At 36.5% G+C, this 15614-nt stretch overlaps 1 protein-coding gene across 5 annotated transcripts in view; it reads left to right on the plus strand.

Annotated features, from left to right (window-relative positions):
• The window catches only part of DIAPH3 (diaphanous related formin 3), a 238535-nt gene that overhangs the window by 122336 nt on the left and 100585 nt on the right, over window positions 1–15614 (plus strand). For all 5 annotated transcript variants that reach the window (XM_069802607.1, XM_069802608.1, XM_069802603.1 and 2 more), the window contains 2 exons: window positions 9264–9503; window positions 14646–14775. In XM_069802607.1, coding sequence (XP_069658708.1) covers window positions 9264–9503; window positions 14646–14775 — 370 coding nt within the window. The remainder of the gene's footprint in view (window positions 1–9263; window positions 9504–14645; window positions 14776–15614) is intronic.

Below are 15614 nucleotides of genomic sequence, written 5' to 3' on the forward strand. Positions count from 1 at the left end.
AGAAACCAGGACAGTTTTGGATATTATGCAGTATTTTGAAAGTAACTTTCTGAACCACTTTGTATCCCACTATTTTTAGCAGTTGTGGGGATTATAAAACACTAGATGGTATTTTAAGGCTGTGTCTGTACTAATCAACTAAAAAGCACTGGAGAATGCTTTTGGACTTTGAATCTTAATTGTCCATAGTGCTAAGTTAGAATAGAGACGGGTATGCTTTTGGCCTGTGCAGAATTGCACTTTCCCAATTTCTGGGCACAGGCTGGGAGATAGCAAGAGATCTCAAGAGCTGGGCATCTGGTCAGATAGTTCAGGACTGAAGAATAAGAGAGGCAGATGGGTTCATTAAGGCAAGTTCTAATGGTTACAAAGCACATCTTGCCTTTTTCACCATGGGGAAGACAGAGCAGCATATCACAGGGGAGCTGGGTACATGCATGTTCCAGCTGTTCAGAACTTGAGTGTCTAGCAGGCATCCCTGCATCTCTCAGGCCTGACATCGCACAGCGTTTTCGGAGGCACAGAGGTGCATGGCAATGTTTGGTCCCATATCAGGTGGCTCCGGATCTTTGCTCCCACCCTCCCCAAGTTACTTTGGGATGCAGTTTATATAGATGAGTGCCAGAATACTCAAAATATAGTTGCATGTTGTTATTAGAGGTTAGGTTTTCTTGCTGCTCCAGCTAAGAATGTTCTGTAACTGTAGTTCCCCACCAGTTCCCCAGCAGCACACATCCACCTCTCCCCCCTCTCTTGCCCACACAACAATGCTAAGGCTTCAGGCCTATCCATGCCAATGTATGTTAACTGCCTATTGCACCAGGAACCATTCCCAGAAGTAGTTCTGATTTGGTTATGCTGCATGGAGGGAGCTGTGTCCAGTAGTAAGCATGTAGACTCATCAGTGCCTGTAATCCTTAGTGGTGTGAATTAGTCCTGGATATGTTTATTAATATGGTTTTAAATCCGTAAGGGCAATTCCATTTAAGAAATCATAATTTTGACATTCTTTATAAACACTTTTGATGTAAGAAGTTGCTAATACTTGTCAGGATGTTATTAGTGGACATTTGACCTCAGGTGTAGGCAACTGTGCTAGGAGTCTCACACCTGAGAAGAGCATCTCAAGAGTCACATGTGATTGATAGCTCTTGCTTTATTTCTTTTCTTAAAACTTGAGATATTTGGAAATATGTTCCCATATTGTCTGGGAGTGAAAAAAAAAAAGCCAGATTTTTCCTTGATCACTTTTATTTACTCAAAGATAAAATTGAGAGAGTTATGAAATATTGTTTCAGAAATAATTAATGCCCAGACCTTGTGAAATACACTGATAGCTAACCCAAATAGAATTTGGCAAGCAATCCTCACGTGGCTTCACAGCTTCTTCGTTGATGGATGTGTTTTTAATGAGTTCATACCAAAGGAAAAGATTTCACTAGAGTAAATTGAAGATTAGAGTGAGGCCTGATGAAGGCTAGTTTGTCTTAAATAATTCAGCAGACACTTAAAATGATCAATTCCATATTCAGCTGATGGTTTCACCTGTATGTCCTCATTGAGGATAACTCAGAATGTATTAATGTTTTTCACTGTTGTCTGGAAAATATCATACTATCACTGTATCTGCAGAGTTGTACTCTGCCTTTCCTAATACTTGATGCTTTGGCGCAGCCATGCCTAGGGACGTTTCAGTTTGTTTAAAATCCTGAAGTGGTGAGGTGAGACTGTGCTGTGAGATATTTTGCTTGTGTTAATTTCATTCTGTAAACCTTACCTTCTTCTGTTGTCTTCTAGAAGTCATGTGTATCTGCTGCTCTGCCTTGTCACTGTTCTCTCTCAGTAATTCCAGCCTTTCCAGGAGTGTTGCTAAAGGTTAACTTTCTATTATCTGCTATCTGTGACCGTTTAAAAAATCCTTATGGCAAATTGCAGTCAGGTTATTTATGCTGTTTAGAGGGAGAACATCCTTAACTTCTGTAATGTTGGTCTCTTTCAAACCTTGAACCTGGATAGGATGGAGAACCAGGCTCCAGAAATATCTTCTGAAAGTGGCCATCATGATCTGCACTGATCTGAGTGTTTGCAATTGTGATTGGATTGGATTGGATTATATTATTTCCTCTGTATCACTGAAAGATTGTGATGCTGAATAATAGAGGAACATTCCTGTAAAAGATTCAGTACCAGCAGGTCTCACTCCTCTCTCTCTTAAGTTCTGGTAAAACTGTTTTGGGTAGCTAATCTAAAGAATAGGTTAAAAAAAATTGTCTTATTGTTGTCTGATGTTAATTCAGATGGCTGGAATTTGGTTTGTTGTTGTTTCTTCTAGCACACACATAGGCTATCTCTTTCAGTTTTTTTCTTGGCAGATATCTCTACAACTTCAGATCAGTAAGGTTGTTTGTCTGAAGGGTCCTCATCTTTTGCCTCCAGCCATTCGCTTTGCAGATTCCACTAAATGTCTCAAGAGCCTGTCCTGAATCTGATTTGATGCTTTTGCTTCACTAGAAATGTAAGCAATCCTCTAATGTTCATGTTGTGATGTGAACATCTTAAGAAAAACACTTCTGTTTTGAGTAAGGACCATGATAATACATGATTGTGCCATTTTGACTCTCAGCAGCTGCAAGGGTTTCTTGGAATTTAGCCACCTAAATTGAGCAAGGCATCCAAATAACTGGCTGAAGTAGGGCAGCTGCGCTGAAAGAATCTTGAGTCTAGTCAGTACCTCTTAGATCCCTGGAGCTTGAAATTACTATGCAGGTATTTCACCTATTCCAGCTTCAGACTTTAGAGCTCAGTGGAGCTCTTATGGAGCCCAAGTGCATTAGCATTTACTTTCCCTGTGATCATTTTGTAGAACTGGGGAACTTTCTCCAATCTATGCAAGCTGTCTTCCACAGCATTCACTTATGTGACGCTTCATGTCAGACTGTTTTTGCCATAGATTATCTGTGGTTCCAAGTACACTAAATAACCATACGGATAAAAATTCTACAGCCATTATTGAATTCCCTGTTGACAGGACCACAGAAGATCTATAGTGGAATGCTTTTTTCCTTACCAGTACTGTCATCATAGATGCATACCTTCCTGCTTAGGAAATTAACTTGGACACTTTGTTGGGTCAGTAGAGAAGACTATACTAAATATGAATGTGCTAGACATCTGAGCTTTTTTGAAATGGGTCGTGTCTGTCACATCCAAGACATCACAATCAGCTGCTACTGTGGTCTGTTACCACTGTGTATTGCTTAAATAATTACAAAGCATCAAATTCCACTTTTTTGTTGGAGTTATGGTTGTTCAGCCTGATGGAAAGTACGAAGCCTGCTGTCGTGGTTTTCAGACATTCCCATCCAGACCTTAATCATCTGTCTGCACCTTCATGGCCTGTATGTTGGAAGACTCAGAGTAATATTGTAGACTTACTTTTCATTAGGAGGTGGGTTCCTGGAATTAGCCAGAGAGATGACGAGGCATTTATTTTAGAGCTAAGGTGATCAGATTTTTCAATCTAGAATACAGCTAGGTCTGTTTTACTTTTAGAAACTTTTCTCCATTTGGTTTGATATTATATTACTCTATTTTTCAATTCCTCAATGACTTCTGCTTTTGACTTCTGGTATGAATTTATTTGTTTGCTGTCTGGCTAATTAGAGGTTTTACAGAGGATTTTTACCTATATTAAACTCTTGACTTGGTTTCCCATGAGTAAAGGTTTTCAGTTTAGTGGCATCTGCTCCATATGTACCTTAAAAAAAAACAAAACACCTGACTTCTGATAGATCTCTCAAAAATAGAAGAATTTGGGAAACTCAGACCCTCCCACTCTTGGATGATTCCTGTTTAGGAAAATACCATTGTCTAAGTTTAACTTGGAGAAACAAAAGCTGTCTCTACGTTCCATTCTGATCAAGATGTCAGTAAATCTAATTGTATTTTTTGGATAAGACAAAAAAAGTCACCTCTTTCTTTTTATAGTAGAATATGCCTATCTGAATTTCAGCATGAAGACCGTAAACTCAGCTTATTTTGACAACTGTGTTGTAGCCCCCATTGGCAATTTAGATGTATTTCATGAGACAGGTGACTTCTGGAGTACTCAAAAGGAATCCCCCCATTTCTGAGATCTTCAGACTGGCCTTGCTGGTCCATCTTTGTTGAACATAATGCCATCAAAAACAGTACCAGGGATTTTCTGCACTGTATATCAGTGCACTGTCATCCACAAGACAAGAGAAGGCTACCTGTGTGCAGCTAGGAGGTAACTGATAGGTGTTGTCCCTGTGTCACTTACAGTACACTCCCTTCTGTTCTAACCTGAATGTCTTAGGAGAATCTTGGATTTACAAGAAATCAAGTCAGTGGTGCAAATACAAGCTGGTTATAATTCAAGCTGGAGAAACAGAGTAGCAGGATGTTCCCTCTATCAGTGCTAGTAACGCTGAAAAGTCATCAGTTCAATTGTTTGCATGCACACATATCGACATTGTAAATATAAAGACTTCTGATTTCTCATAAATTATTTTAATTTTGAGCTGTCAGTTCTTGACTTTATTATCATTTATTTGGGAAAAAGACTGTGTCAAAGGTGAAGAAAGATGTAGTATTTCCACATAGCCATAAAAACATCTGAACAAAAATACTGTTCCATTATCGTGGATTGACTTCCTTTACGCTGAATTAATGTTTGGTCTTTCCAGAATGCTGCTGGTCTTCCCTAAGGTTTGGGCATGTTGACTGCCCCTTTCAAATTGAGCAGGGTGTTCTTTTTTCTTCTTTAAATATAAAAAAGTCTGTTAAGGTATCAGTTCTTCATTATTTGGATTTTTTTTTTTCTGCTTTTCAAGTGCCTGAGTCTAAAGATAAGTGTTAGAAATTCACACTTTATACCTATGGAGTCTGTAGAGTTCACTGATGCCGCAGTGATGAAAACCATACGTTTTCCACAGGGGATGCTCTTCCAGTTTACTCTTTTAGTCTGCTTGGCTATAACTGATATTTTAATTTTTGGATGGGAACACTTTCAGGTGGTCTGACAGCCTCAGCACTGTTGATCCTTTAAGGAAGGTGTATTGTGAAACTGGAACACTTGCAGTGTTTTTCTCTATGAGCTTGTGGTAAGAATGAATCCCATTCAGTGATCAAAATTTAATGTCAGGGTAACTTCTGAGACGTGTTCCTTTACTTGGCATCAACAAAGCAGACAGTGAAAGTACACATTTACCACATGGCACACTCTTGCAGGTGCCTTCTGATTTATGCTGTATTTGAGAGAAAAAACTCTCTTTGCTGTTGGATAAAGGACTATGCGAGCTGCTACTGGATAGCTCAACTCAGTTGTCAGTTCCCATTTGGACTTGCACATAGTGAGAATGTTCTTGTGGACTATTACGTGAAAAATAGCACAATTTGTTACCTATACACTGAGTTCTCTGACATGTAGTCTGCTCATTCTTTAGCTTTCTACTTCAACTTCCCTTTTTAGTTATTTGGATTATCTGTTTTCAGGATTCCACTGTAAGGACATAAGTAGACTTATATGCTGAGTATAAAAAAGTATAGGGAATGAACATAAGCCTCTCAACATTGCAACACAAATTCTTAGCTTCTCTTGTGATGACGTGTATGGATTTTACAGTTTGAATATATTTGTAGACTACATGTCACAAAGAAAGCCACATATTGCTAAGGGAACTCTCCATCTCCTCCCTTCTCAGTTATTGACTTAGCAAACAAGCAAACAAATAGTACCAACAACATGCCTTGTACATGAACTATGGATTTCAGAGTGTTTAAAAAACAGTAAAAAAAACAAGCACCCAATGGCATTTCTGTTGTGTTTCTGGCATGTGCTTCTGTTTCTGACTTTTTAGATGACATATTTCTGCATCCATCCTTAAGACTTATGTACAGAACTTTTTAGTTTGTTGTAGTTCAACTGGTTCTGATAAAAACTTTGCATCTTTTATGCATGTGTGCTTGCTCATGTTTGTGCAACACATCTTTGTGATCTAAAGTACCCGATTATTTCAGTTTCAAGAATCAGCCTGAGAAGCCAAGAGTCACTAAATGATACATCATCTGCTGGTTCTGTAGTATCTTGAGTTTGGTACCATTTAAAATCAATGCAACTTAATTACACTTTATTTTGTTAGTTCCTGTGGTTTAATATTAATGATCGTCTCTATTGCACCCTGAGTAGGGACAAATATTAAAAGTCTGGATAATTTCAATGGAGTTTTGTGGATTTTCTAGTCTAGTCTCAAATTCTTCCTGGCTGAACAGAGAGCAAAACTTAAAATTAAGAATAATATTCTCATTATGCTGAAAAGTAGTAGTACCTATATAAATCTAGTGAGTGAGGAGTTTGAGGAAAAGGAGTTAATACTAGATTCTTCCTGATGGAGCTGGGAGAATGACTTTGTGGCACTTGCCTCTATCTAGTTCCTTAATATTCTTTTAGGTATTTATTCTTAAATTAGGTGTAAAGTAGTAAGAGCACTATGTTCATTTTAGGTGGATTTTAGGTATTTCTGTTTCTATTTCCCTGTGAAATGCCCTATTTAAATTCAAACCCCATTATCCTTGCTTACCCGTTCTTAAGTAAGAGTTTTACCACACTATTGGATGCTATTTAGTATATGATGAGTACAGAATGTCTGCCTACAGTTGATGCTGAGCTAACATTCAAACTGTATACATGTTAAATGTTTTACTTTAGGACCAGTCTGCAGGCAGTCTGTGGACTAAAGCTCAGCAGTGGAGTTGATTTTTCAACCTAGTTTCATCTGTTTGTGTGCTCTGCTCTGTGATGAAAACTAAAGTGTTAGTGGAAAGGATTGCTTATTTTACTTGAAGATTTCTTACCTGAACTAAAATCCAAACGGTTTATTTACTTCAGTGGGATATCATCAGGTGGTTGCACTGCTAGGCAGGCATTGCAGAAGTGGCTTAGTAGCATAAAATGTTAACTCTACCTGATTTTATTTTCTACTGCTGTCACAGTAAAACCAATAAAATAGACTGTAAATTCCACCCTCTTCTGCTTCTGTATCAAACCCTTTGGATTAGACAGCCTTCAGTATCAGTTAAAGGTAACTTGTTTGACTTTACACTGAAATGGATGAAGAGTGTCACCATTATCCTTTTCACTGAGTCTATTGTGGGATAATTGGCACCAAATGACTTGTGAACGTTGCACTGTCAGCGATTTTCGCATTGATAGGCTAGATACGTGTTGAGAAATATTCTGTAAAACCTTAGGTATTGCTGTGGATTGGAGGGGGCTATTTCCAATTTAAAGGCAAACTTTTATAGCCACTACATGAAACCTATTACTTTGTAGGAGAAGTGCCAATATTATTGCTGCTTTTCTTGCATTGAGAAGTACTGATAGCTGGAAACCATAACGTGTTTTTTTATTTTAAATAAACAAAACCAAGCCTAGTTTAGGATTTCAGGAGTTGTCAAGGCATTATTGGCTTGAACCTTGCCCTGAGAAGGAAAAATACAAGGATGGGGAAGAAGGTCTTACAGAATTCATCATATTGGTGAGAAAACAAAGATAGGGAAAAAGGAGGGAAGAAGCTCATGGCAGAATTTGAGACTACTGTTTCTCAAGTGCAAACAGAACCAGAGCAGGGAGGAAAAAAACCCATGATTTCTGCTGTGGAAGAAGGAAAAAGCAAGGAACATGTAATGCCTGGTAGGAAGAAAAGGAACAAGAATGAAAAACAGAAAGCTTCGGGGATTGTACGTGATGCCAAACTTAAAAAATGTTTGAAGATTTCTGTGTGTCGTGGTTTAACCCCAGCCAGCAACTAAGCACCACACAGCTGCTCACTCACTTCCCCCCCGACCCAGTGGGATGGGGGAGAGAATCGGGAAAAGAAGTAAAACTCGTGGGTTGAGATAAGAAGGGTTTAGTAGAACAGAAAGGAAGAAACTAATAATGATAATAATAACACTAATAAAATTACAACAGTAATAGTAAAAGGATTGTAATATACAAATAATGCACAATGCAATTGCTCACCACCCACCAATAGACGCCCAGTTAGTTCCCGAGCAGCAATCCCCCCCAGGCCCACTCCCCCCAGTTTATATACTGGGCATGACATCACATGGTATGGAATACCCCATTGGCCAGTTGGGGTCAGCTGCCCTGGCTGTGTCCCCTCCCAACTTCTTGTGCCCCTCCAGCCTTCTTGCTGACTGGGCATCAGAAGCTGAAAAATCCTTGACTTCAGACTAAACACTACTTAGCAACCACCGAAAACATGAGTGTGTTATCAACATTCTTCTCATACTGAACTCAAAACCACAGCACTGTACCAGCTACTAGGAAGACAATTAACTCTATCCCAGCTGAAACCAGGACACTGTGATAGAGTTGGAAGCATGAGTAGTACATTGGAAGCTTGAGAGATGGAGGAATTTAATTTATTGCATTAATATGCGTTCGATGTTCCTTGATTTAAAGAAGCAATAAAATCTGGAGTCTGGTTGTTTCGAGATAGTAAATAATGTGCAAAGTAACTCTGGGTTGGGAATTCAGTGACCTAAGCTATATGGGAAGATTGAAACTTCTGTTGAAAATATGTGACCAGTAAACCACAGAAAAAGCCAGGTCTTTTGCACATGATCTACAGAAGCTACTGTAGCTTCCTCAGAGCCTTCTGCTTTACTTAATTAACTGTGTGAGGTTAGTATACAGGAGTATATGGTATGAATACTGGTATATATTAACATATGCTATATTAAGTGTTTCATAGCTGAGATTTTTTTCAAAACTGTTATGTTCCTGCAAGTTTATACTAAGCTTTTATTGAAATCAGCTTTTAAATATTTGCACCAGAAAATGAGATTTACCTTGTTTTGGTACATCCCGAGTTACACAAAATCTGCGAACTACTTTTATTACTTTGCAACTACTGGGTCATAAACTTGGATTAGTTTTACAGGATTTGGTATATGAGTTGACAGATGTGATATATGATGACACTTTATCTTTTATTGCTTACACATACTAGTTATTGGGAAGGATGGGGGCAGTTCGTATTAACCACAAGATGGGATTTCAGTTGCTTACCCAAGTGTCTCTCATTCATTCGTTCATTTGCTATCAGTTATAGCAGATATATTGCTTCTTCAAGCCTGTCACACCAATAAATCATTTCAGATTGTATGCATTTGTACAGTGCCAAAGTGTACCATGAATTTTAAAGGAAATCTCCTATTTTCTTTTCAATCAGATGAGCAACGTGAAGAGACTACGGCCACGGCTCAGTGCTATTCTTTTTAAGCTTCAGTTTGAGGAGCAGGTGAACAACATCAAACCTGACATCATGGCTGTCAGTGCTGCCTGTGAAGAGATAAAGAAGAGTAAAAGCTTTAGCAAGCTTTTGGAACTAGTATTGTTAATGGGAAACTACATGAATGCAGGTTCTCGAAATGCACAGACCTTTGGATATAATCTCAGCTCCCTATGTAAAGTGAGTTTTGAAATGTCCATGTTGAGCATTACACTGAGGTTTTAATTTGATTTTATGATGCTACTTAAATACTTTGTTTTGATGTTTTTTTCTGCAGTTAATTTTTTGTTTTCTTTTTTTTTCTCCCATAATTCTTAGCATTAGTTGATGGTTTGAACAATACAGCTAATCTGTGTACAGCCATCTTGAGACTGGTTTGCATTTAAACTTTCAGAAGATTCCATGTTGAGAGAATAATAATAATAAAAAAACCCCAAACTAAATAAGGTTATGGAAGGACCATATCACTGTCATCATAGTAGTGTTGTCATTTTACACTTCTAAGACTGTCACATTTTAATCTGTTTTAGTACAGTTATATTTTCTGTTTTACATAAATTTTCTCATCTGATTCTTTTCTGTTGTTACCCAGTTTCATCAGTTCCCTTTTTCTTCTATTTTTCCTTACATTTTCACTCTTTCAGCTTTTATATAGGGTATATACAAGAAGACATCTATAATTTCCTGAGTGTTAATTTATAATCGATTCTAATCCTAATTCCCTTCCCCTTACTTATTGTTGTTATTTTTTTTCATGTGCCCTCTGGGAGGTCACTGCAAAATCTGTGGAGAGTGCACATGTATGTAATAGTCCTTATGAGAAAAGAATTATTTGGAAGTTTGTATGTACTCTTTGTCTTCTCTCAGCTTCTTTATCTTTTTACACAAGCGAAAATATACAATATGTTAACTTCTACATTCTTTAAAATAATGACCCTTAGTCTGCCATGTTTCAGAAGAATTCTTTCACTATGGTTCTCGTGTGTTGAATGCACTACCTATAACTTAAATATTCATAGAGAGTAAGTTATATCTCTTCCCTAGTCTAAAGTAAACATTTAAGCATGCATCAGCCACCTAGAGAAATACAGCATAGATGAAATTATTGAGTTAAAAGTACAATTTGTTGAGAAACATGTTCAGAAGGAACATGCTAAAGGTTCTCTCTCTAGTTGGGTGCATTTACTTCTTAGGTATGATTTTACAAGAATCTGTCTGGTTATATTCTCTGTATTTTTAATGCACAAGGCAACAAAAAAGAAGTATACTTATGAAAACAATATGAAGGTAATTGTTACAGGTACTTTGCAGAGGAGGATCAAAAATCAATCATTATTCAAAATTTAAGATCTAGAAGATGAAAATTTTGAAGACTACCATGAAGTACTACACATAGGAAAGGGAACTGATGTGTGCAGATAATGAAAGTAAGGAGTGAATGGCTAGGCAGAATTCCAGAAAATGGTCTTTAAGTCCTGGCTAGCTCTACAGTGCTCTGGCATTAAATGTGTTTGATAATCTAGGATCTCATACTAGCTTAGATTTGCATGTTTACAGGTTATTTAGCTTTACAGGATGTTACAACATTCTGTTGGAGATAAAAAAAATATTTCTTTTAGTGGACCTTCTATGTATTATAAAGATGGTAATTATCTACTGTTTCCTTGGTGCTGATAAGGTTTTAAGTGAAGTTTTGTCTGAATTACTGCAGAAAATATGTAGACTGACTGGTGAGAATCCAGATAACAGTAACATGTAACACTTCCAAACTGAAAAAAAAGCATTTGGGTGTATTTAGTTTAGCAAAGAGGAACATGAGGAGGACATAAGTGTTCTTTTGTTATTAACTTATGATAAAGAAGGCATCGGAGCATTTGTTTTCTATGTAGCTAAGGTAGGAGATGGAATAATTGGCTTTGCTGGTAACAAAAGAAGTTTGCTTAAAAGTTACGAAAGCTTCCTAACTGGAAGGATAGTTAAGAACTTGATCATGAAGATGATTGCGGAAAGCTTTTGAAATCCGGGTATACTAATAATTCTCAAAGAGTCTCCGTGAGGCCAAATTAAGAGCTAAAGTAAGTAATACTTTGAATAGGGTATGTAGTTAACTAGTTGGGAAGTGTGTGCATGTTTCTAAGAATCATGGAATAATTCAGGTGGGAAGGGATGTCAGTAGGCATCTAGTCCAACCTTCTGCTCAAGAGAAATGCTGATCACTACTGATGGTCTGTAGGTGAAGTAGCTACAAAGCTATAAGGACCAAAAAAGGTAATTTGCTTCCTGTTATCAAAATGCTTAGTACAGTGTAATTTTGACACTGTATCATGTTATATGATTAGAAGTGGTGATACTGGTTTACTCCTTTCAGGACTTTATTAATTTATGTATAAATATATATCATAGTACTCAATATGTTTCATTTACATATGAAATGTACAAGTAAAAAAATGAAGTTCCAATGACAGAGATTTCATATATATTTGATTTGGCATCACTTCATGCTAGTTTGTAAACCACACCACAGTCCTTAAAAACTTTTCTAGGGGGAAGATAATGCAGCCTTAATGGTTGTTGAATATGAGTGTATTGATGTCCCTGCCTATGGCAAGGGGGTTGGACTAGATGATCTTCAAAGGTCCCTTCCAACCCAAACCATTCTATGATTAGGAAAGAAATACCAACTATTGCAGATTTTGCTGGGGGGCACAGCAACTATGGCCACCTTAGAGATTATCTGTAAAATTTCAGATCTCTGACACTAGATATCCCCAGACAAGTGCAACCTACAGGCAACTACTTGTTCTTTTGAAGGTTGACAGATTTTTCAGAGAGAATCACTGGGAATTTGCATTTACTATCCTATGTGTATCAGGGTACTAGTCAGCAATTCCTAATTTACCTCGTCCAATTGTGGCCTCATTTAGGAAGTCCGTGAGTGCCAAGACTTCACTGGTTATGAAATTGTGTCTTACACAGACAGATCACTTTGTCTGGAAACACAGAGGTAAAACTATGTATGTGTAAATTTTGGGATTTTCTTAACTATGTGTAGTGTCTTGGTTAATGCTTAATCTCCTCTGTTCTGAGAATAATAAACTGGTTCAACTATTAAAAATATTAGTATTAAAATAGGAAAAAACTCCACCCAAACGAATATTCCTTCAAGACCCCAAACTAGAAAGCTGCAAATTGCAGACTGCTTTGTTGTCTGCATCAGTTTTCAGTAGGGGTTCTGAGAACTTAAGAAATTTATAGTGGCTTCTGTCTTTCAAAGATGTTGGGTTTTGTAATGTCTGAGGAATATACAATTTATCTGCTCTTCTTCATTGGTTCCTGACTATGCATAGGGACTATCCACTTTGCAGAAGACAATTCCATATCTTGCCTTGTCCCTGCATTGTGTAGGCTTGAACTGTAATAGATCTTCTGCAGCAAAGACCATGTGTACATATTCTCAGAAGAGAGATACGATATTGCTATGCTAATACTCAATTGTTTATTAAATACTGATATATTAAAATTATATGCATGTTTATAACACCAGTTTATTTTTAAAACTAACTTTTGTTAACTACCTGTATTTTAAGCAGTGTCACATTGTAGAAATTTTGTGTGATGTTTCAATTATTGAGACGTTTCTCACTGAGATTCCCAGCACGGTAGAAGTAACTTATTTTATAACACTGCATACAGTAATGACCCTATCATATATTTTTTACTTTTGATATACATATATATATATATCTGTGTGTTCCATTTTCTGTTTATTTAAAAAATTATGTCTCACATTATTATTAATCCACTCATCTGAAGGAAAAAAAATACATTCTGGAAGAGTATATCTCATCATATTTATTAAGATAGTAGCATTTTGATCTTTGAAAATAATCACTGACTTTTTACAGTGAAATATAAAATAGCAACCTCAGTGATAACCACCATCCAAAATTCTCAATTTACATACAGTATGGAAAGAGCAAACAGTATGCTCTAATTTGGTTTTTAAATCAGATCAATAAAATGCCCCTCAAGTGATCTCTGAGGATATTGGGAAGCACGAGAAGTGTGAAAAAATCTCTTTATAAGAAATTTGCAACCATGGGAAAACTGTGGTAATATATTTTTGAAAAAATAATAAATCTGTATGTATATTTAAATTGGGATTGATCTTGCTCTCAGTTCCTTATTCAGAAGTAATCCCCATATAGCTCTGTGTCTGGTTTTGAACCCTCTTTGGAAAGAAAGGTAATTTTTCCTTTCTGCCTTGTTGCGCTAGTTACTCTTATACCGCTGAGCATTGCTGACCACTTGTATTTTTCATGCTAACCAAACTAAAGAACAGTCCTGAAGTTTAAACAAGCTACCATGAGTTTTCTACTTGTTTAGTGCTAGTTGTAATACGGCACTAAAGACTTTTCCCCCCGATATTTAGATGTACAGGTCTCTGTGCAATTGTGGCAGCCCTTTAGTTTGTGTACATACTTTGCATGTGCCTATGTACATGTATACTTTTTCTGTTAAATTGTTTTATGCAGGAATAGTTTTTAAGTAGTGAAGAAACACTTTCATGTGAGATGTCATTTTCTATTTGTAAAAATCTCTCCAACGGTTTGAAAGACTAGCTCACATGGGAGACTACAATAGAAATGTATAAATGAATGTTTGTCAATTGTCAATTGTTAGTATTTTTACACAAGTAGCTGCAAGTTTTAAAATGGCTGGGCTTGAAATAATTTTATATGTATAAAGGGTTCAGAAAGAAAACTGTGCTTAAGAATTTTTGAAGTCGGAAGTTTTTAAACAATGAAGCCTATGAACTCGTTTGCCCTATTGAGAATTGATAACAAGAACTCGTGCAGGTTGAGGTTGCAGCTTCCACTGCATAAATATTGTTGGGCTAGAGTTAGCTTCACACATAAGGAAATCACGTCATAGAGTGGATATGTGCATCATGTATTGTTAGATTTTTCTGATTTAGCTCCGATTTATTTTTTTTTTACACTTTCATGAGTCTGTTCATAGTTTTGCAAATATTCCTGTATTGCTTAAATAATAACATTTAAAAAGAGAAATGTGCACTGGTTTTGAGTACAGAACTCAAATATTGCATAGAATTAAGAAATATTTAATGTGATCTTTCTAGTGATTTTTAGCAAGGGGGAAAATGGAAAAGCCTGTTACTTAGGGTTTTCTTTAAAAGAGCTCTACCAGTTCAACAGTTTGTTCTTACCTTTCTTGGTTTCACAATTAATATATATTAATTATCAAAATAGTCATAAGTAATCATTCTCAGTGTTTTAACATTTATTTTTTTCTCTCTAGCTGAAGGACACGAAGTCGGCAGATCAAAAAACAACATTGCTCCATTTTCTTGTAGAAGTATGTGAGGAAAGCTATCAGGATGTCCTGAATTTTGTTGAGGATTTTCAGCATTTAGATAAAGCTAGCAAAGGTTTGTATAACTAACTAAAAGTTTTGATTCTGAGTGCATTGCAGTGTCTTTTATGTGAGATGATGCTTATTTTTTTGCTAACATTATTTTAAAAATAGACATTAGTGGTCTATATCATAAATTGGTAATTTGAGCTGCTGCGAGTGGTCTTGAAGATATTTATTGTTCAGTCCTCTAATATTTACTACAGGATTTCCCATTATATTTCTTCTAACATGTCTTCTAGAATCATTGTACAAAACAGATTTCTTTTAAAAGTTCTTTTCTAGTAACAGATCTTAAACTATGTCCAACTCTCAATCTTTTATATGGTAAGTGTAGTACAATCACTTAGTGTCTTTTAATTCAGAAATGCAGAAAGGCTGTCATACCATCACTTAATTTTATGTTGGTTTTTTTTTCTAAACATGAATCAGAACAGGGTTTTTTTTTCCTTGTGTGTATGTTTTTCATGAAACAGTAGCATTGGAAGTGTGGAAAAATAAAATCCTCTTTTTACTGCTTCATCATGCAGTATAGAATATGGTAAATCTCATTATAAGCAGCAGTGGGTTTTTTGCAGTTAATTTCTTAATTAAGAGTACCTTCTCTATATTTTATCACAGCTTAAGTAATTTAAACTGAGTAAGCATGATGTTAGAAATTGATGCCACCTCAGCACTGTCCTACTCCTGCAGGAAAAGAAGATTGGGTGGGCTGTCTCAGTTAAAAATTTTTTAGTTTATGTCAGTTTGGAGAATATCACTGTTTATATGTATTGCTTTGTACAGTGTCACTCTTATGCCTCAGTCATTCTCCCTGCCACAAACTACAGCTTTGCAAAACCTGCTCCTGATAGA

Source organism: Haliaeetus albicilla, chromosome 15 (assembly GCF_947461875.1).
Source record: "Haliaeetus albicilla chromosome 15, bHalAlb1.1, whole genome shotgun sequence".
In the NCBI taxonomy this organism is placed as follows: Eukaryota; Metazoa; Chordata; class Aves; order Accipitriformes; family Accipitridae; genus Haliaeetus; species Haliaeetus albicilla.